Source organism: Bos javanicus, chromosome X (genome assembly GCF_032452875.1).
Source record: "Bos javanicus breed banteng chromosome X, ARS-OSU_banteng_1.0, whole genome shotgun sequence".
In the NCBI taxonomy this organism is placed as follows: domain Eukaryota; kingdom Metazoa; phylum Chordata; class Mammalia; order Artiodactyla; family Bovidae; genus Bos; species Bos javanicus.
This window is the reverse complement of record NC_083897.1, coordinates 38,656,043-38,677,447: the sequence shown is the minus strand read 5'-3', so window position 1 is coordinate 38,677,447 and position 21,405 is coordinate 38,656,043. Positions and strand designations below refer to the sequence as shown.

The 21,405-nt window shown below is 57.6% G+C and overlaps 2 protein-coding genes and 1 long non-coding RNA gene across 4 annotated transcripts in view; 2 read left to right on the top strand and 1 right to left on the bottom strand.

The window, feature by feature from the left end:
* The window catches only part of MECP2 (methyl-CpG binding protein 2), a 60,836-nt gene extending 50,130 nt beyond the window's left edge, over nt 1-10,706 (top strand). The window contains exon 3 of the mRNA XM_061409009.1: nt 1,054-10,706. Coding sequence (XP_061264993.1) covers nt 1,054-2,137 — 1,084 coding nt within the window. The 3' untranslated portion in view covers nt 2,138-10,706. The remainder of the gene's footprint in view (nt 1-1,053) is intronic.
* LOC133242811 (uncharacterized) lies at nt 10,250-13,577 on the bottom strand. The gene is made up of 3 exons (XR_009734900.1): nt 13,490-13,577; nt 11,013-11,215; nt 10,250-10,765 (listed from the first exon to the last, which is right to left on the bottom strand). It is a non-coding gene; the product is annotated as an uncharacterized LOC133242811 (long non-coding RNA).
* IRAK1 (interleukin 1 receptor associated kinase 1) lies at nt 12,918-20,534 on the top strand. 2 transcript variants are annotated; one of them, XM_061409008.1, is made up of 14 exons: nt 12,918-13,162; nt 13,256-13,423; nt 13,547-13,678; nt 13,813-13,916; nt 14,072-14,260; nt 14,508-14,572; nt 14,779-14,893; nt 15,269-15,387; nt 15,850-16,057; nt 16,305-16,370; nt 17,495-17,731; nt 18,304-18,715; nt 19,129-19,272; nt 19,556-20,534. In XM_061409008.1, the coding sequence occupies exons 1-14, from the start codon at nt 13,027-13,029 to the stop codon at nt 19,615-19,617; spliced, it is 2,157 nt and encodes a 718-aa protein (XP_061264992.1). In that variant the 5' UTR covers nt 12,918-13,026; the 3' UTR covers nt 19,618-20,534. The 2 variants fall into 2 exon arrangements, with proteins under 2 accessions (XP_061264992.1, XP_061264990.1); XM_061409006.1 differs by having other exon boundaries at nt 12,951-13,162; nt 19,170-19,272.
* Nucleotides 20,535-21,405: the final 871 nt, after the last annotated feature.

Sequence of the window (21,405 nt, the reverse complement as noted above, 5' to 3'; positions counted from 1 at the left end):
GAGCAGGGAAGGCTAGTGGTGGCAGGGGGTGGGGGAGTCAGGGACCATCGCTAAGAAACTGATGGGGACCCCTTGGAGCGTTAGCTCCTTGCGGCTCATGGATCAAGAAAGTGTGTGTGCATAACCCCTCTTCCGGTCGGGTCTTCAGTAGTGACCACTGCTGGTGGGTGAGATCAGGTATGCTTGGAATGGCCACCTGGGGAGGTCACTGCCCTGAGGGAGATGTCCATCAGGGCCTTGTCTGGAGGAGGAATAGCACTGGGGACGCAGAGTTGCCAGCAGAGGGGCTGTCCTCAGAGCCTGGGAACCTCTTTGTGGGAGAGTCCTTCTGTGCCAATACTTCATGAGCCCTGAGAAATACGAATTCATAGGGTTCAGTCTGTTGTGTGAGACGTGCTGGGAAAGGGCGGCTGTCCGATACAGCCTAGAGAGAGCCCCAGATGGGCTCAGAGTGACTTTCCCACTGTCCCTCTGGCCTTTGTCCAGCTGTGGGCTGGTGGTCAGGTGTTACCTGTTAAAACAGAGTCACTTCCTAGCCAGATCTTTAGAGGATGAGTGTGACTACGTTTATTTCACTTGTTCCCCTTAGATGATTCCAGACAGGTTAGCCGTTTTGAAAAGTCACTCGTAGACAGTCTCATTTAATTCCAGTAACTCACATAAAGGTGAGCAAAGCATCATCCTGCTGGCAAATGAGGAAACTGATTCCTGGAGAGTTCAGTCTGGCAGGTAGACAGGGTCCCTGGGCCAGACCCCTTTAGGGGGCTGAGGAGTGCAACTCTCGGGGGCATCCAGGTAACAGCAGGCCACATGGGCATCTATGGCTGTTGGGCGACCTGATTGCTTCCTGTATAAGTGGGACCACAGCTCCCTAGTTTTAGCTCATCTCAGCTTCTCTTAAATGTCCCTCTTGGTGAGCTGTATCATCGGGCATGTCAGTTGCAGAACACCTCCTGTCAGAGGGTTCACCACCCACCTTCTCCTGTGCCTCACCTCCAGCATTGCTCTGGAAGCTTCTAACCATTCTTTGTGTGTCTCCGCTTGTTCCCACAGTCCCCAGGGAAAAGCCTTTCGCTCTAAAGTGGAGTTGATTGCGTACTTCGAAAAGGTAGGCGACACCTCCCTGGACCCTAATGATTTTGACTTCACGGTAACCGGGAGAGGGAGCCCCTCCCGGCGAGAACAGAAACCACCTAAGAAGCCCAAATCTCCCAAAGCTCCAGGAACTGGCAGAGGTCGGGGACGCCCCAAAGGGAGTGGCACCACGAGACCCAAGGCAGCTGCGTCAGAGGGTGTGCAAGTGAAAAGGGTTCTGGAGAAAAGTCCTGGAAAGCTACTCGTCAAGATGCCTTTCCAAGCTGCGCCGGGCAGCAAGGCAGAAGGGGGTGGGGCCACCACCTCAGCCCAGGTCATGGTCATCAAGCGCCCCGGCCGGAAGCGAAAAGCGGAGGCCGACCCCCAGGCCATTCCCAAGAAACGAGGCCGAAAGCCGGGCAGTGTGGTTGCTGCCGCCACTGCCGAGGCCAAAAAGAAAGCCGTGAAGGAGTCATCTATCCGGTCCGTTCAGGAGACCGTGCTCCCCATCAAGAAGCGCAAGACCCGGGAGACGGTGAGCATTGAGGTGAAGGAGGTAGTGAAGCCCCTGCTGGTGTCCACACTCGGCGAGAAGAGCGGGAAGGGACTGAAGACCTGCAAGAGCCCAGGGCGGAAAAGCAAGGAGAGCAGTCCCAAGGGGCGCAGCGGCAGCGCCTCCTCGCCCCCCAAGAAGGAGCACCACCACCACCACCACCACGTGGAGCCCCCGAAGGCCCCCGCGCCGCTGCTCCTGCCCCCGCCCCCACCCCCGCCCGAGCCCCAGAGCTCCGAGGACCCTGCCAGCCCCCCTGAGCCCCAGGACTTGAGCAGCAGCGTCTGCAAAGAGGAGAAGATGCCGAGAGCAGGCTCGCTGGAGAGCGATGGCTGCCCCAAGGAGCCTGCTAAGACTCAGCCCGCGCTCGCCACCGCGGCCCCGGCCACAGAAAAGTACAAACACCGAGGGGAGGGAGAGCGCAAAGACATTGTCTCATCCTCCATGCCAAGGCCAAACAGAGAGGAGCCTGTGGACAGCCGGACGCCCGTGACCGAGAGAGTTAGCTGACTTTACGCAGAGCGGATTGCAAAGCAAACCAACAAGAATAAAGGCAGCTGTTGTCTCTTCTCCTTATGGGTAGGGCTCTGACAAAGCTTCCCGATTAACTGAAATAAAAAATATTTTTTTTTCTTTCAGTAAACTTAGAGTTTCGTGGCTTCAGGGTGGGAGTAGTTGGAGCATTGGGGATGTTTTTTTCTTATCGACAAGCACAGTCAGGTTGAAGACCTAACCAGGGCCAGAAGTAGCTTTGCACTTTTCTAAACTAGGCTCCTTCAACAAGGCTTGCTGCAGATACTACTGACCAGACAAGCTGTTGCCCAGGCTTCTTAGGGTGTGCCTGCACCTCCCTCCCACCCAGTCCCCCCCACGTGGTCACTAGGGACAGAGAGCACTTGAGAAGACACTCCTGGTTTGGGGGCCATCGGTACCCCAGTCTCAGCTCTCCTCTCCCCCCACACCCCGCCCAGCCTCGAGCTCCACCACCCCACCCTCCAGTCCCCCTTATGCCCACCCACGTCGGGACCAGGAGGTCCGAGGCAAGAGAGACAGTTGGATCCTTTAGAGATGGTGGAGACGGCCAGTGGCTCCAGCCCGTGTGATCCCACACATGGGGGCACACAGACGGCTTCCCACCACCCCCAACCCCAGATCGACCAGGACATTTCACAGGATGGGGACATAGCACCTGTCGGCCCCGGTTCTGGCCCAGCTAGGAGGGAGGCATCCTTTGAGCCCCACTGGGTGTCGACTGGCCTGCGCCAGAGGCGACATTGGCCCAGGGCCGGCCTCCAGCGGGTAGCACTAGACAGAGGCCACCAAGGCCATGGGGCCGAGGCCCCAGCAGGCTGGCCCAGGCTGCAGCCAGCGGAGTGCCGCAGGCCAGGCGGAAGGCATCCCTAGCTGCTCAGAGCAGTTGTGGCCACTAGTTCGAGCCTTAGTAGATGGGGCCAGGGGCCAGGGGGAAGGCAGAGGAAATGTTCTTCCAAAACTTTTCCAATTCTCAACTCCTTTAGGGACAGCTTAGAACTATTTGCACTATTGAGTCTTCATGTTCCCACTTCAAAACAAACCTGCTCTGCGAGCAACCTAGCGGGCTTGACTTGGCGACCCTTTGTCCCTCAGGCCACTAGACGTGACGGTGTTGACAACTACCTGGATCTGTATATACCTGCGCTTGTTTTCAAGTGGGCTCAGCACATAGGGTTCCCACGAAGCTCCGAAACTCTAAGTGTTTGCTGCAATTTATAAGGACTTCCTGATTGATTTCTCTCCTCTCCTTTGGTTTCTGTCTCCTTTCATTTCAGCCTTTTCATTTCTCCCCTTCCTCCCTCGTCCTCACTGCTCCCTTCTGTTCCAGGCAGCCGCAGTGCCCGACCGTACTTCGAGCCGACACTGGTCAGCTCAGGCCCCCAGAACTCCCCCACCCTTGGCCTTCCCGCCGTCCAGCCCCGCTCCCCCTGCCACCCATTTCTGAGCCCTGAGGAAGCCCCAGACTCCGCTGAATCCACCCAGCTCTAGTACCCCAGCCTCTCTGAGGGGCATGGGAGAGGCAAGATCTTGCTCTCCCAGGAGTCTCCTCCTTCGGTCAGACCCTGGATCCCAGGTCTCCTCAGCCTTCCCACTCAACGGCAGTGGGTAGGAGAAGTGGACCAAGATTGGGATTGCAGAGCCAAGGGCAGCACAGAGACCCGCTATGGCCTGCCAGTGTCACGGAGTGGCCAAGCCCTGACCTTGGCCTGTGCAGGACCCGGCTAGGGCGGGTTAGTTGGGCCGGGCAGCAGGCAAAATGAGTGCAGATATCCCCTGCCACTCCTCTGAGCAGTAGTTCTCCTCTGCTGGGCCCTGTGCGGCCTTTGCTTGCTGGAGGCTGGTGGAAGGGGTTGGTACTTCACGCTTTTCCCCATCAGCACCAGGGGCTGTGGTGTTGGGGCATCGAGGCTTGGGCTTGTTGCGGGGTGTTCATTTGTCAGTTTCAATTCGAGACCCCGTGCTTTTACCCTCTGTTCAGGAAGTCCTTATCTAGCTGCATATCTTCATCATATTGGTATATCCTTTTCTGTGTTTACAGAGATGTCTCTTATATCTAAATCTGTCCAACTGAGAAGTACCTTATCAAAGTAGCAAACGAGACAGCAGTCTTATGCTTCCAGAAACACCCACAAGCACGTCCCATGTGAGCTGCTGCCATGAACTGTCAAGTGCGTGTTGTCTCGTGTATTTCAGTTACTATCCCCCAGCTTTCCTCACTGCAGTGTAACCATGAAGGAGTGAAACATCTTAGAAACCATCTAGCACTTCCTTGCCAGTCCTTTAGTGATCAGGACCCCTAGTTGACAGTTCCAATCAGTAGCTTCAGAAAAAAAAATGAAACTGTGTCTCTCTCTCCCAGAACGGTTAAAAGCAAGGGAGTTTGCCCTGTTCTGTTTGTGGAGTTGTAGCTGCCCTTTCTAGCATTTTTGTATCCATTTCTTGATGCTGCAAAAGCAAGTCCCCCAACCAAACCCACTCTGCTGTCCACCTGCTGGGCTTCACTTCTGAGTCCTCCCCCAGGAAGGGATGGGAGTTGGAAGAGGGGGCATGTTCGTTGGGGTCCCTCTTCCTCCAAGGACAAAAGGCTCCTGGCACTCTCAGAGGACCCCTGTCCACATGAGCCCGCTCTCCAGCCCATTTGTCATGGAGGTGCCATCTGGTTTCCTGGGTCAGGTTTTGAGGCATTAATTAAACCAAATCCATAAAACGTGGCTCCTGGAACCAGTCTCCAAAGCTGACCTCTCCAGCAGCTTGGCACCATCTGGTCCTGGGCCAAGGAGAGCTGGGCCTGCCATGCCCCCCTTTGACCTGTAACAGTTGATTTTGGGGCTGACCGATGTGGTGGTCGAGAACACCGAATCTCAAGTGGCGTTTCCTTTCTGCCCAGCCTGACCTGCAGGCCCCTTGCTCCGCAGCTCCCGCCCCTAGAGTTTCAAGGCTATAGGTGGCACCTTAGGGTTTTCTCCCCCTTTGATCCACATTCCCTCTCCCCCAGATACAGGCATTATGAGCGAGTCACCTTTGGGCAGGGGCGCTGATGGTCCTGTACCACTTTGTCCTGGAGACAGGTGGACAGAAGGTTGGAGGGCAGGCCTAGCCTTGGAATTCTCACCAGCTATGTCCGGCCTAGTTGGGGAGTGTGATGTTGATTCTGTGTGTACTTGAAGACCGCGAAGATTCGGGGGGCATCCCTTATAGACTGTGTCCAGAAGGCAGGAATTGATAAGACAGCTTTCAGATACCCAAGGGACTAGGTCTGTCACATTGGGTCTCCTTGCCCTGTGCCTGTCACTTGGCTGTCCTAACCCGTGTCGTTGCTGGCGTTGACACCACAGTGAGGCGTGGCCCCTGGGCCACAGCAAGGTCCAGTACATGTCCCTTCTGCACCGTAGTCCCTATCGAAAGGCACAGGAGACCCCCAGAAATGCCCTGCTCCCCCCCACCACTCCCCTCAGCTCCCTGGACAGTGGAAGCCACAGTGGTGGCCTGGGCATGCCGGCCACAGCCAGCACCTGACTTCTCTCCTGAGCCCCCATGCCATTGCTAGCAGCAGTCTGCTCAGTGGTGGTATGCCAGCCTAGAGGTCACGAGCAGTGGCGGTGGGACATGAAACAGCACCAGGTTGTCACCTGCCTCCCTGCCTGTCATTGCCGTGACGGCCATCATGAAGGAGGGTACTTAATAGCCACAAGCACGCTGCTATCTTTGGTGGAAGAGCAGTTTCCTTAGCTGACAGGACCTCTGGATTTGAAGTAACTTCTAACAAGCGGCGTGAGCCCAGGAGGGAACAGAGGGTGTAAAGGGAAGCCACCAGGTATGGCAGCCTGGATCTCGTGGAGCCTGGCAGTTGAGCTCTGTGCCTCCTCTCCAGAGTGTTCCTACCAGGCCCAACAAGGCCAGGGGAGGTCACAGGCATCAGCCCTAGCTCAGCGCAGCCATTTCTAGCGGGTTCATGGCCCCAAATTGTTTTTCTGATGTGAGTTGCCTATGTGGGTGGCCCAGACCATCCAGACCTCGGGGAAGTGAGTTCTCTCTAGAGCCCTGTGGGCATCAGCCTACTGACCCCCTGAGTACTGGCCAGTGCCTGGGGAGGGCTAGGGGCACAGGCATGTTGCCAGGCTCGTAGTGGAATCCCCGCTCTCGAGCCCGACAGCCCCGCCACGTGTTCCGGCTCTCAGTTGCTCTCTGCAAGGGCCCTATCTCAGCGCTCTGCTCTACTGGAGGAGTTTGTTGAGTGTTTTTGCTTCTTTCTCTTTTTGAATCTGTATCAATCTTTAGAAAACATAGCGGAATTATCAGAGCTTGCTAGGATACTGCCTCACCCAGGGTCTAAAAGTTCCATGTTCAAGGGGAAAAAAAGGGAACACTGAAGCCCCTTGTCAACATTGCAGAAGGAAGACCTAGGAAACCTTGAGCAAGAAACTACATCCTGATTTTCTGAGTGAATAAGAGCAAGCTTTTGCCCAAAAAAGGCTGATCTAAGAGGACTTGGAGCCTGGCCTGCTGTGTGGCCAGTGCTGCAGGTGAAGGGGAATCCAGCCTGAAACTGCTGGGTCTGCGCCTTGGAGCCCTTGGGTCACTGGAGAGTCTATCTCTCTGTCTCTTTCTCTGGCTCTCGGGTAGCGGTCCCTGCAGGGAGACCTGCCTGTCTCGAAGCTACAGGAGCCCAGCTCCGGGTGGGAAAGGGGGGCGCTCAGCAGAGAATTGTGAAGGCACGCAACCTCCTCACTACCTGACTTCACCTGTTCTTCCTCCTCTGTCATCTCCAGCGAGCCTACCCCAAATGCCGAGGTGTCAGGAAGAATTGGTTCGAATTAGGGCCCAGGCCACTAAGCAGGAGAAAGTGATGTCTCCTCCACAGCGTCTACCTGTGGTGTGGCGTGCCCCTGAGGACAGTCCCTGGCTCTGCGCTCATTTGGGGCCTGGGGCCAAGGGAGGGCAGGGGAGAGAACCCTCATGGAAGGGGCTTCAGCTGGGGGTTTCCAAACATTGGGGAAACTTGCCTTGGTTCTACCGGCCACCCCCTCGGTCACCTATCTCCTTGAGTCCTGCTCAGCGGTGAGGGGAAAAGGCCACGAGGTTTGGCTCCTGCCCACTGATAGTCCCTCTCCCCACAGTGTCTGTGTGTCAAGTGACAAAGCTGTTCTTCCTGGTGACCCGGATTATATCCAGTATCTTCTAGACTATACGCATAGACCTGCTTGGTCTTTTCTCTCCTGGGCTTTTGTTTTGCTCTTTAGTTTTGCTTTTCCCTCTCCTGTCCCTTTTATTTAAATACACTGACTAGACACACAAAGCAGTTGAATTTTTATATATATATATATGTATATTGCACAGTTATAAACTCATTTTGCTTGTGGCTCCACACACACACACACACACACACAAAAACCTGTTAAAATTATACCTGTTGCTTAATTACAATATTTCTGATAACCATAGCATAGGACAAGGGGAAATTTTAAAAAACCAAAAAAAAAGAAAAAAAAAACACAAACGAAGAAAACAAACAACAAAAAAAAAACCTGACAAATCCGTCTGCTGGTCACTCGTGTCCAAGCAGAACCGTGGTCTTTCCTCGCTTCTTTCAAGGGCTTCCCAGTGCCGAGCGAAGGAGGCAGCTCCTGGGTTTCGCACTGTTTCTCCCAAGCTTGTGAGTGGGGCCCCAGGGCGCTGGTGTAGGCAGGACAGTTCGTTTCAGTGGGTGGATGCAAGCATGCTCCCTGGCTCTGGTGAAGCCCAGAATGTAGTTGGCACTGCCTGGGCCCCTTTGATCTCTGGGTGGGGCAGCTGGTGTTCATGGGGGTGACCTGCCCCCCCGACACCCTCCAGTGACCCAGAGTGATAGTGTGCAGACAGGCAGCAAGCCTCCCCACTGGTAGGGCCTGTCTCTGCCAAGTCTGGGGGCCGCAGGGGAGACGAAAGGCTGTGTCTCAATTCAGGAAGTGTGAACCGTACCAGGTAGAACATCAGGGACCCCAGAACCACACATGCGGTCCAGCGGGTCCCCTCCAGGAGGTAGCGAAGACTCCAGAAACGTTCCTTCCTCTTCCCCCACTGCCCCAATCCTACGAGTAATTGCATTTGCTTTTGTAATTCTTACTGAGCAATATCTGCTAGAGAGTTTAGCCGTAAGTTCTTTTTGATCATTTTTTAAGTAAGTAAAAACACCAAAAAAAATAAGAATAATATCCAGAAACTTGTTCTTCCAAAGCAGAGAGCATTATAATCACCAGGGCCAAAAGCTTCCCTCCCCGCGTTATTACTTCTGAGGCCTACGTCCAAAAGAAACCCTTAGAGGCCCTTCAGGTGGCCAGGCACCACTCAGGCCCCTGGGAGGACCTGGGCCTGGGGGCTGGGCCCCACCCTCAGTTCAGTATTAGTGGTGGGTCCCTGCCTCTTCTCCTACCCAGCCTGGGCCAGGGCGGGCAGAGGAAGCCGCTGCGACCACTGCTGTCCAGCCTCTTGCAGATGGGTGTTGGCGCGTGTCCAGTTCTGCCCGAGATCTGAAGGCGGCACCGAATTAGCCTCAGCCGGTGACCTCTCACCCAGCCTGCCCCAGGCAGCAGGGCCCACCCAGTGCACTGTTCCTGGGTTGCTGGACGGTGGCATGGCAAAGGCTTGCAGAACTCAAAACCTGCTCCTTCCCTTGCTCCCAAGGCCTCCTTTTCCGTTTAAATTGTCACTGCTTCAATAACAGCCACTCCAGAGTCAGTAGTTGATGAATATATGACCAAATATCATCAGGACTGTTACTCGGTGTGCCGAGCCCTCTCCTCGCACGGGGCTCCTGTACCCGGACACTGTACCGTGTGCTGTGTTTGCGCTCCTCCCTTCCTCCACCCTCCCCTCGTCTCTCTGGGGTTGTTTCTGTTTGGGTTTGGTTTGGTTTTGAGTTCTCCTTTTGTGTTCCAAACATGAGCTTCTCTCTACTGGTCCTCTTAACTGTGGTGTTGAGGCTTCTATTTGTGTAATTTTCGGTGGGTGAAGGGAATTTTGCGAAGTAAATCTCTTCTGTGTTTGAACTGAAGTCTGTATTGTAACCATGTTTAAAGTAATTGTTCCAGAGACAAATGCTTCTAGACACCTTTTCTTTACCAACAAAAGAATTTGGAGGGAGGGGATGGTAACCAGGAGAGGGGCTGTCCTCTTGCCCCAGGAGGGGGAGAGCCAAAGACAGGACCCCCTGCCCAGATCAGCCAGAAGCCACCCAAAGAAGTGACACCTAGAGCTGACAAAGTAAATAGCTGACATGCTGCCATTTGTGAAGTCAGAGCAAAACCAGGTTTTGGTCCACTCCCAGATTAGTAGCATCAGGATTATTTTTTTAAGGACAGACAAGGTTGACGTTCCTGCAAGGGGAGCCAGCCACATCTCGGCGGGAGAAGGTCGGGGTGGGCCTGCGGGGCAAGGCTCGGCCAGAGGGTGGGCATCTCCTTGGAGACCTCCACTGTGGCCACAGGTCAGGCTTGTGTGGACAGGGCATTATGATTCGGGGGGGGGGGGCATTACCGTTCGGGATACCATCATCAAATCCACCCCGCCCCACAGTGCACGACACTAACATAACCTCTGGATTCCCCACTTTCCTGGATGAGGAGATGATGATGGGGTCGGGGGGTGGTGCATGCCCTTGGCTGTCATCTGATCCCCAGTAAAATTTGGATGTGAGAAACCACCCCCCTTCTCGTTTCATGGCAAAACCCTATCCTCTTGAGTAGCCGTTACCTCCCAGACACTATTGAGGACTGACAAAACAGGGGTGGCCATGTGCTCCCTTAGCACCCGGGGTCGCCCCCTCTTCGAGGACAGTGCTGACCATTTGGGAATGGGGCTTAGGAGCGAGAAGAACCAAGCAGGGTCACCGCCCCCTCCTGAGTCGCAGGGACCCTGGTCACCCTGTGCAGAGGGAGCTGGCTCCAGCCCAGGAGGAAAAGGGCTGGAAAAGTGTGTGTGGGGTGCGGGGAGTCACCCAGGACAGACTTGGCTGGAGATGATCTCCAAAAGCCCTCTATCGCATTCACCTTCAGTTTTTGTGTTTTGGGACAATTACTTTAGAAAACTTAAGTAGGTCGTTTTAAAAACAAAAAATATTGATTGCTTTTTTGTAGTGTTCAAAAAAAGGTTCTTTGTGTATAGCCAAATGACTGAAAGCACTGATATATTTAAAAACAAAAGGCAATTTATTAAGGAAATTTGTACCATTTCAGTAAACCTGTCTGAATGTACCTGTATACGTTTCAAAAACACCCCCCACTGAATCCCTGTAACCTATTTATTATATAAAGAGTTTGCCTTATAAATTTACATAAAAATGTCCGTTTGTGTCTTTTGTTGTAAAACCAAGTGATTTTTTCATAAGGTTCTTTTACTATTTGAAAAGATGGGCAGCACGCAGTTTTATTTTATTTTTGTAAGTTTTTTAATACGTGTGAAAGCCAAGAATACTCAGCATGCCTTTCTAAGTGACGCGTTCGCACCTTTTGTTGGGAAGTACTGTATCCTGTGCTGTTAGCATTCTCGATAAATCTCTCTGTGAAAGTGACTCCAGGTCTGGGCTTTCATTATCAAGACAGCTCCCAGGACAGCAAGGTGGGGCACTTCCTGGGAACACACAGAAGCCAGCCGCTTTCTGGGCGCCCTGGGGAGGACAGAGCCCTGGCCGGCACCCTGCACCGGCCTGCCTTGGGGTCCGCCTGCCCAGAGGGGAGCTCTGAGCCGGCAGGTGGGAAGGGCCTTCTGCAGGGCAGCATCCTGGCTGTCCCTGATGGGCTGAGGGGCTTTTGGAAACCCCCTAGCTCTGACTCCTCCGGTGCCTCCCGCCTGAGACCCTTCCAAGGTCTCTGCTGACCTGCTCCCAGCTCAGAGGACACGCTGCCCCCGTCCCACCGGCTTCCGATGAGGTGGAGTGCTCTCGGGAGCTCATGGTTCCCCTACAGCTGTCTTTCATCAGGCTGCCGATGGCTTGGAGGTGAAAAGAACTGCTCAGAGTTCAGCATCACAGGTACATGTATGTGAACACAGCTACTTGGAGGTGCACTCGAACATCCTGGCCTTAAATGATAAAACAGAGGGTTGACATTCATGGCGTGTGTGTATCCTGAGCATCCCTGAGGTGCCAGGGCTGTCCCGGGAGCTGCAGTCCAGCAGAATTGGAAGTGGGACCAAGTCCCAGTTCACTTAGTATGTGTGTGCCCACTAGTTCCCTCCTCAGCTTGGGAGTCTCGGTAAGAGCTGTCCCTATGGAAGCCACTGGGGCTCAGGGTGTGGCCGGCCTCCTCTTGTGGAGTGGCTGCAGCTTCTGGGAAGAGGCCGCCACAGAGGTGTGTCTTGGGCCAACCTGGTTTCTGCAAACCACTCTTGAAGTCTCTGGATGGACAGCCTGCAGGTGAGGAGGGTGGCAGCCCTCAGGGGTCAGGATCAAGTGGACAAGGGGCTAGCGAAGACCTGCCTTTCAAGCTGGCATCTAGCTGGAAAAAAACAGAAGAGGAAGGCGCCCTGGCTGCTTGGCGGGGGGCGGGGAGGGGTGTGGGGTAAACAGATGAGTGCTGAAGCTAAAGAAGGATGCACCAGGGGACTCCAGGCCAGCTTCCAGCTACCAGGGTATCTGCTGGACGGAGTTGCAGGTGCAAACCCGTGGGGGTGGGAGCCCTGGCACGTTCTTGGACCCCCAAGGAGTTGTGGCTGGGTTAAGGCCGCTGCCAAGTGCCAAGAGCGAGACAGGTGGGCAGGAAAGGGCCACATGGTGACAACGTCAGAAGCCATGCTGAAAAGCTGCAATCCTTCTGAGGGCTTCGGGAACCCCGGGAAGGTCTTAAGCAGGAAAACTGGTGTGGAGTGCTTTGTGCCTAAGGAAGACCCCTGAGCCAGAGGAGGCAGGGAAGCACGTTCGTTTAGGTTCATCTAGGTCAGAGCCCCGTGGGGAAGAGAGGAACTCCAGAGACGTTCAGAGAGGTAACAGTTTCCTGGTGGCTGCTACTGTGGCTGCTACTGCGAATGATGGAGGCATGCTGGAGGCCTGTGGGGAGACGCCAGACAGGCCAAGTACGGTGCTCTGTGAGCTGCAGAGAAAGGGGTGGGAGCCGCCAGAGCCTGCCATCCTCAAGCGTGACAAGAGGGAGGAGGGCAGCCGGAGCGAAGGTCTGTCTCTAAGAGACGTAATAAACACATTTTCTGTGCTAGCGGAAGGAGCCAGCGAAGAAGAGGGCAGATGCTGCAAAGACCTAACCACCGCTGGAGCAGGTTCCCGGAGGGCCAAGAAAAGATGGGATCCAGGCCCAGGAGGTGGGTGGAGATGCTGCGAGCTTCCAGATCATTCTTCCTGCCCCCAGCCTCAAGCCAGCTGCAGAGAGTCAGCCGGGAGCCCTGGTGTGACCCACATCTGACCTTGTCCCGCCTGGATGTCTTGACCGCTCTCCACCGCTTTCCCCACGAAACGGAAACCTAAAGAGGACCAGCCAGCGGCTCTCCGAAGCCCCGCTTCTAACCCTTTCTGGAAGGCCTTCGCTGTGCCCATCGTCCCTGGAGCCGAGAAGCGCTCTCCTGCAGCCCTTGGAGCCCTCCTCCTCCTCCTGGAAGCTCACCAGTCCGCCTCGCCGGGCCCGGGGAGCTGCCTCCGGGAGGCGTGACCGCGCGCGGCGCCCCCGTGTGGCCGGGGCTGGCGGCGGCGGCGGCGGCGGCGGCGGCGGCGGCGGCGGCGGCGGGCGAGGTGGTGAAGGCCCCGGGTGCCGCCCCTTCCGGCCCGCCGGGCGTCGCACGAGGCCGCCTTAAAGGGGAAGTGAGTCAGTGTTCGCGGACCCGGCCGGCCGAGGCCCGCGCCCGCCGCGGCCCGGAGAGGCCCCGGCCCGGCGACGGCGGCGGTGGCCATGGCCGGGGGGCCGGGCCCGGGAGACCCCGCCGTCCCCGGCGCCCAGCACTTCTTGTACGAGGTGCCTCCCTGGGTCATGTGCCGCTTCTACAAAGTGATGGACGCCCTGGAGCCCGCCGACTGGTGCCAGTTCGGTGGGTGGCCGCAGGCCGACAGGGGCGGGGCGGGACGGGCCGGGGAGCCGCGCGGGGCCTGGACACCGCGGCCTGACGCCCCCTGATCCGCAGCCGCCCTGATCGTCCGCGACCAGACCGAGCTGCGGCTGTGCGAGCGCTCCGGGCAGCGCACAGCCAGCGTCCTGTGGCCGTGGATCAACCGCAACGCCCGCGTGGCCGATCTCGTGCGCATCCTCACGCACCTGCAGCTGCTGCGGGCGCGGGATATCATCACTGCTTGTGAGCGCGGCCCTGGAGACCCCCGGAACCCCCCGGACCCTGGGACAGGGGCCGCCCAGGGCTTACCTCGGAGCTCCTCCCTCCAGCCTGGGCCTAACGTCCTTTCTTTCTCCGGCCTCCCAGGGCACCCTCCCGCCCCGCTTCTGCCCCCAAGCACCACCTCCCTGACACCCAGCAGCATCTCCGCACCCTCCGAGGCTGCGGTTCCTGGCCACCGGAAGTTGCCGTCTCTGGCCTCCACCTTCCTCTCCCCAGGTAAGACAACCCGGTCTGGGAGGGTTCGTGGGGGTTGGCCTGATGAACGTCAGGAAAGGACCCCCTTGCTCCTGGCCACCCCGATAGATCCTGCCACTGGCCTCTGGCTGCCTTTCACTGGTGTCTTTACGAAGCTTTTCCAGGCTCTCAGACTCACTCTGACCCCGAGCTCTGCCCTGGACCAAGCCCAGCTGCCCACCAGCCACCATTGCCATCTCCAGCCCCCTCATCTACCAAGGTAGGTGGGTCCTGCCCCCCACCCAGAGGTTTGACGCCAGCAAGCAGTGACAGCTGCCTTTGGTCCCCTGGGCCACCCTAGGCAGCCCAGCAAGGGTGAGCTGAGGCAGAGGGGAGGACATGGGACCTCACCTGACACAGGGTCTCTTCCCACAGCCCAGCCTGGAGAGCCCCATGTCCCTCCTGCCAGGGGCCCCCTCTTCTTCATTCTGCTGGCCCCTCCATGAGATTTGCCAGGGTACCCACGACTTCTCAGAGGAGCTCAAGATCGGGGAGGGCGGCTTTGGCTGTGTGTACCGGGCGGTGATGAGGAACACCGTCTATGCTGTGAAGAGGCTCAAGGAGGTCTGTGCAGCATCCTCGCCAGGGCCCTCAAGGGCTGATCCCAGACTTGGGCTTTTGTGGTCCTCCCCCACCCCCTTCACGACCCCACAGGGTTCTTTCAGCCCTCCGATTTCACAGTCCAGGGCCCCCAGGCCCATGCTCCTTCTGGGCCCAGAACAGGTGGCGGGGCAGGGAGGGACATGAAGTCTGGGCCACAGGAGTCTCACACTGCCAGTCCCCCCTGCCTCATTCTCCCCGAGGGCTGCAGGAGGCCGACCTGGAGTGGACCACAGTGAAGCAGAGCTTCCAGACTGAAGTGCAGCAGCTGTCGCGGTGAGCCTGCAGGCAGGGGCAGGGCCCCGCCAGGACCACATGTCCGGGGACCTGGCTCCCCCTTGGTCTGCAGCCTGCCAGGCCCAGGCGAGCCAGGGAACCTGGTTAGGGACCGTCCACACCCCACACCACCCCCCCGCAATGGCCAGATGGAAGGCATGCTGGATGCTGGGAGCAGAGCGCTGAGACTCCACTGTTTCAAGTAGGTTTCGTCACCCCAACATCGTGGACTTTGCCGGCTACTGTGCTCAGAGTGGCTTCTACTGCCTTGTCTATGGCTTCCTGCCCAATGGCTCCCTGGAAGACCGCCTCCATGTCCAGGTAAGCCTTGCCTGGCCTGGCCTGGCACACTGTATCACGCTTGGCACCTGGTCCGAATGGGACACGGGGCCTTAGCCTCAGTGATCGGGGACTCTCCATGCTCGGAAGCCAAGCTCGTGGGGCCTCTGAAAGGGGCCCCATCTGCTCCCCTGGGCAAACAGAGTAGTGGAAGGATCTTGGCAGCATTGTCCAGAGGGCAGGAGGCAACGGACAGCCCCTAAGCCCCGTCTAGAGAGGCGCCCGCAGGACGCAAGGGCTGACCAAGCCCAGGACAGGAGCATCTCTGACCTGGCACTTCAGCGCTCAGGGGAAGCATGGATGGGCATCAAAGATGGTGGCTCTGTGGTCTCCCCTTTCTTCCTTGTGCCCCTCCAGACACAGGCCTGGCCCCCTCTCTCCTGGCCTCAGCGACTGGACATCCTTCTGGGCACGGCCCGGGCAATTCAGTTCTTACATCAAGATAGCCCCAGCCTCATCCATGGAGATGTCAAGAGGTGAGGCGGGGACACGGCCAGCCCCTGGGGGCCTTTGAGGGTGGCAGGAGCCCTATGGCAAGGGGTGATGCTCCCACACCTCCCGCCAGCAGGGACCGGGGGTGCCTGCTGCCTAGTCCCCAGGAGCCTGGCCCTGAGCGATCCTCCTGAGAACAGGGGGCGTCAGGGCTGGGGTCTAAGAGTCACTGAGCACCCAGTGTGGGCCAGGGGTGGACATGGAGGCCAAGGATGGGTCCCACTGGTGAACAGGGACTCAACTGTAGGACGGGGCTCTGGGGGCCACTTGCTCGGAGCCCCAAGTGGCCAGAACACCATGAGCACGGGCCACGATCCGCCACTGAGGTGCACGTCAGTGGCTCCGGTCTGATTGTCTCAGAACCAGGCAGGGGGCAGTAGGTGCCGGAGTGATGAGTCGCAGAGAGGGCTAGGGCCAGGCTGACACCACCGCCTTCCATCCCCAAGTTCCAACGTCCTTCTGGATGAGAGACTGATGCCCAAACTGGGGGACTTCGGCCTGGCCCGTCTCAGCCGGTTTACAGGGGCCAACCCCGGCCAGAGCAGTAGTGTGGCCCGGACTCGGACAGTGCGCGGCACCCTGGCCTACCTGCCCGAGGAGTACGTGAAGACTGGGAGGCTGGCCGTAGACACCGACACCTTCAGCTTTGGCGTGGTGAGCTGCGGGGCCCTTGACTGGCCTGGGGGTGGGGGGCCGCAGCCCCTGAGAATCTCCCAGCAGGCCTGACCATCTTCAGATCCCGGGACCTGTCCTCCCCAGCTCAGGTGCCCTGCACGGCTCCGCACCTACATGTCTGTCATTTTCCATTCCTCTGCTCCACGTGGGCCCTCCAGACCCCCCGAGTCTGAGTCCCACGAGCAGGTTCTCAGCGGCCCCAGTCTGCAGCCTGCTCTCTCTGCAGGTGCTGCTGGAGACCCTGGCCGGCCAGAGGGCCGTGAGGATGCATGGCGCCCAGCCCAAGTATCTGGTGAGCCTCCTCCTGAGGCAGGTGGGGAGAGAGGGAGGGAGGAACAATCCGGAACGCGGGGCCCCACAGGAGCCAGCCCGGCCTCTGCTGACTCATCGTTGAGAGTAGGCAGGGCCCCAGACAGCTGCATCTGCCTGGCCGGGGACAAACCTCTCTGTCCCTGGCAAGTGCCATGGGCCCTTCCAGACCCCACCTGGGTTTGGCGGTGCAGGGGGCGGTCAGGGAGAGGGGGTGCAGCCCAATCACAGTGGAAAACAGAATCAGGGGACCTGGGAGAGGCAATGGTTTGAAATCGAACCACGTCCCCCCTCACCCCAGACGCCTTCCCTGGGTTTTGCAGGGCAGGTCTGCTCCTCCGTGGACTGACCCAGAGCCCAAAATCCAGCTCCTCTTTGCTTAGTCTGCAGGATCCTTCACACTGTATAAGCTGGTGTGTTGCTTGGGCTCAGGGCTGTTTCCATCCATTCCCGGGTCTCCAGGGGTCTCTGCCAGAACCAGGCACCAAATAGATCTGCACTTGGGCCCATCATCAGCACCGCTGTGGGGCAGCATGCCAGACCCCACAGGGTCCCTGCCATGACTTCTCTCGGCAACCACCAAAAAGCTCTTTTAGAACTGTGAGGAGGCAGTGGAACCCCTTTACCCCCACCGTGCTTGGGATGAAGGCCCAGACCCTTGACATGGTTGCCAGCTTGCTGTCTGTCCTCCAGACCTGGCAGTTCCCTGTTCCTCTGCCTGAAAGGCCACGCCCCCCGACCCCAGGGTCTGCTCCTGGTCCTTCCTGTCTGGTCCTGTCCCCCCCATCTCCATGGGGCTCTCCCTTCTGAGCCCCGCCCTCTCTGGCTAGTTGCTGTCTTTCTATCAGAGCCCAAGTGTCACTTGCTTGGGCCCCCTCATCGAAACCCCTGGGGGGGCCTCCCTGCCGTGGTTTCCCCTGGTTTTCGAAGCATGTCGACGTCTCTCCTCTCTCAGGAAGTCAGCTCTGTGAAAGCCAGCCCAGGCGCTGGGCGCATGGCTGGATCCTGGGGACCCAAGTCAGCGCTGAGCATACACAGATGAGGGCCAGGGGATGGCAGCACAAGGCACAGCCCATGGGGGCCAGACTCATGTTGCATATCCCACAGAAAGACTTGGTTGAAGAGGAGGCGGAAGAGGCCGGGGTGACCCTGAAGGGCACTCAGACCGCAGTCCAAGGCGGGCCGGCCGCAGACACGTGGGCCGCCCTAGTCGCCGCCCAGATCTACAAGAAGCACCTGGACCCCAGGCCAGGGCCGTGCCCACCACAACTGGGCCTGGCCCTGGGCCAGCTGGCTTGCTGCTGCCTGCACCGCCGAGCCAAGAGGAGACCCCCAATGACCCAGGTAGTCCTGTGAGCTGGGGGTATGGGAAGTGCTTGAGATGCCAGTCTCCACATGTTGCTCACCTGCCCTTTGGTTCGGCTTGAGCGCCCACTGAACCCAGCCGGGTACAGAGAGGGAGGCGATCGGCTTTTTACTGCGCCCCCTTCTGGGTGCCTGGCGCCACTGCATCTGCCTTTTTTGTGTCCCACCTCTTTGTCTCTCTTTTTTTTTAATTTATTTATTTATTTTAATTGGAGGCTAATTACTTTATAATATTGTGGTGGTTTTTGCCATACATTCACATGAATCAGCCGTGGGTGTACATGTGTTCCCCATCCTGAACCCCCCTCCCATGTCCCTCCCCATCCCATCCCTCATTTCTCTCTCTTGAGAAAAGAAAGGAGCATCATTGAGGGCATCAAGGCAACAAGGTTTGCTTTCTCGAAGACAAAGAGAAGCCGCTCTTGGTCCTTAGCTTTAGTGGCAACGATTCTCTTCTCTGGCCCTGACCCGGAGCTGCCCTGCGGTTCCCTACCCTCTGCGAGGACCTGGATGGGGCCACTCACCCTGAGAGCCCCGGTCCCTCCCTGCAGGTGTACCAGACACTGGAGGAGCTGCAGGTGGTGGTGGCAGGGCCATGCCTGGAGCTGGAGGCTGCCAGCCGCAGCCCCCCTTCCCCGCAAGAGAACTCCTACGTGTCCACCAGCGGGAGCGCCCTGAGCCGTGCCAGCCCCTGGCAGCCCCTGGCAGCGCCCTTGGGGGCCCAGGCCCAGGCTACAGACTGGCCACAAAAAGGTGCCAACCAGCCCGTGGAGAGTGACGAGAGCGTGTCTGACCTCTCTGCTGCCCTGCACTCCTGGCATCTGAGCCCCAGCTGCCCTGCGGGCCCAGGGGCCCCCAGCTGGGTGCCAGCACCCTTCGGGCAGGCTGCCTGCACCCAAGGGGGTGCCGCCCGAGAGTCGAGCTGTGGGAGCGGCCCGGGTCTCCAGCCCACAGCTGTGGAAGGTACCAGCAAGGGGACCAAAGGCCTCCTTTCCGGGCAAACCCCATCCTCCCCACCCCAGCCTTCTGGGAGGAGAGATCCAGGACCCGCCATGAAGCTCCATCTGTCCTTAGCAAGTTGCGGGCTGCTGTCTTGGGTTGGGCTGCTCGCCTGACCCCAGGAAGGTCCAAAGAAGGACTGTCCCAGGCCATCTCGTCTCGCCGGGCCATGCCCCCAGCTGGCTGAGGACAGGCCAGGAGTGAAGCAGGCCCAGTCCATGATTGGGCTCCAGGCCTTGCCCACAGACAAAGCACTCAGGACCTCTGTCCTTTGGGAGGGCAGGGAGGGAGCTAGGCTGGGGATGGGGAAGGCTCGCGAGGCCAGCAGTGTCAGCAGGGAGTTCTCAGAGGCTCAGGGGGTCCTCTCTCCACCCCAGGACCCCTCCTGGGCAGCTCCATGTCCTCGCGACCCCCGCAGATCGTGATCAATCCGGCGCGACGGAAGATGCTTCAGAAGCTGGCATTGTACGAGGACGGGGTCCTAGACAGCCTGCAGCTGCTCTCGTCCAGCTCTCTCCCAGGTACCCCCCGAGAACAGTGGCCTTTGAGAAATCATGTGCTCTGGGCACAGCCCAGTCCTGTCCTGTCCTACTTCCCTGTCCTGCCAACACTCCCCCTCCCCATAGTCTGGGATTGCCCGTGCCCATGCTTCCAAAACATATGAAGCCCCTGCTGGGCAGGTTCCATTCAAAGAAGTGCTGCTGAGGAATGGAAACCACTAAGTCCAGAGAGCGCCCTGGGAGCGAGGGGGTAGGGCAGCCCCACTGTCGGCTAACTGACTGGCATTTCCTACCCACTGTGCAGACTCGGGCCAGGACCTTCAGGACAGGCAGGGGCCCGAAGAGAGAGACGAGTTTCGGAGCTGAACCGCCCGCCTGGGCCGATCCCCAAACCTGGAAGTCCAAGTTCTCATGGTCGGAAGTTCTCATGGCCCTCAACCCCTTGGCAGCCCATGGGCATTGGGGGTGGGGGGACTCCATCTGCCTGGAGGAGGGTGTGTGGTGGCCCTGGCACTTGTGGGGTGTGGGCATGGGCCGGGCTTGGAGCCCCCCGCCCTGAGTAGGGCAGGGACATCTCCATGACCTGCCCTCGCTCCAGCATCTGTGGAAGCAGAAGGCCGCCGGCCCTGGAGGGGCCAAGGAGGAGCCAGGAGTGGGCACTGCCAGTTGGGCAGGGCATCTGTAGCTAAGGGCTACAGGGCACAGAGCCATCAAGGCGGGGCCCCTCCCAGCCTTGTAACTGGGAAAAGACACAGGTGTGGCTGGCCCGTGGTTTAATCCACAAGCTGGAAGTGGGGGTTCCAAGAGGCCCTGGGGAGTCCCACAGCTCTTCCCGCCAGGCCAGTGTCTGCAGGCTGCCCCGGGGGACCAGGAGCTGGTCCGCTACCCAGGCCACCTCTCAGTGCTGCGGACAGTCACTGAGCCAGGCTAGGCTCTCCAGGCCACAGGCTTCACCCCCGGGCACAGCTTGTGGCAGAGGGGTCATGCCCCCCCACTCCAGGTTTGGCTTGGCACACACCTTTGTGTTACCCAGACAGTGAGAAGCCCCAAGAAGGCAGGAAGTTGGGAGCCAGGCAGAGAGGAAGAAAAAAGACAAGGGGACTCCGAGTTTTCGGAGCAAGCCAGGGTTCGTGTCACTGAGTGTCTCTGAGAGCAGCCCAGGGCTGTAGCAGAGGCTCCAGATGCTTCTGTGTCTGCAGTCATGAGTCACACTACAGGCCCCACATAAGCGAGGCATTGGTGGAATCCAAGTTCTCCTGGAGTAATAAAAGCTTACCCTTCCATCTCTGGCTGTACTCGTAGACTTTGTGACAAAGCCCTGAGCTTGTCCAGGGCCTTTCTTCTCAGGGTTCTTGACTGTCCAAACCCATACACCAGTCTCCCACCACACCCCCAAATCCTCTGCAGGTACTTGCTTCCTCTCCCAGTAAGCCACCACGCTGGTGACAGGTCACACAACACTACTACCCAGCAGTACTTTCATAGGTTGTTACATTTTCCCCTATGTTACACATTTTTATTGTAAATGGCATCTATATTTCCTTTTCTAACTGCTTGTTACTTGTGTATGGAAACACAATTGAGTTCTGTCCTATTGGCTTTGCCTTCTGTGACCTAGCTTCAATTTACACATTAGCTCTAATAGTTTGGTAAATACCGTGGGATGGTTTATGCACACAACCATCTCATGTGCAAATAAAGACTGTTTCACCTCTTCCTTTCCATTCTGTATGCTGTTGTTCTTTTTTTCATTTATTTCTTTTTGTTTGGCTATACCTTGCAGCTTGTGGGATCTTAGTTCCCTGACCAGGGATTAAACCCAGACCCATGGCAGTGAAAGCACAGAATCCTAAACACTGACCCACCAGGGAATTCCCTTTGTTCTTTTTCTTAACCTTGTTACACTAGCTAAGGCTTCTGGTCCGGTATTGAATAGAAGTGGTGAAAGGGGACATCCTTGCCCTGTTCTTAGTATTGGGTGCAGAGTGTTATATTTCACCTTGAAGTATGATGCTACCAATAAAATTGTCATAGGTGTATTTTGTCAATGTGGTAAACCCCATAAGTTGATTTTCTAATATTAAACCAATTTTATATTCCTTAGATAAAAACAGCACTTGGTCATGATGTTACCCTTTTATATATTGCTAAATT

Excerpts from the sequence above, each read along its gene's own strand:
- IRAK1 (XM_061409006.1), top strand. The coding sequence starts at position 13,027 with ATGGCCGGGGGGCCGGGCCCGGGAGACCCCGCCGTCCCCGGCGCCCAG. Across the intron at positions 14,894-15,268 it reads AAGACCGCCTCCATGTCCAG|ACACAGGCCTGGCCCCCTCT; the intron begins GTAAGCCTTGCC and ends GTGCCCCTCCAG. Across the intron at positions 15,388-15,849 it reads ATCCATGGAGATGTCAAGAG|TTCCAACGTCCTTCTGGATG; the intron begins GTGAGGCGGGGA and ends TCCATCCCCAAG.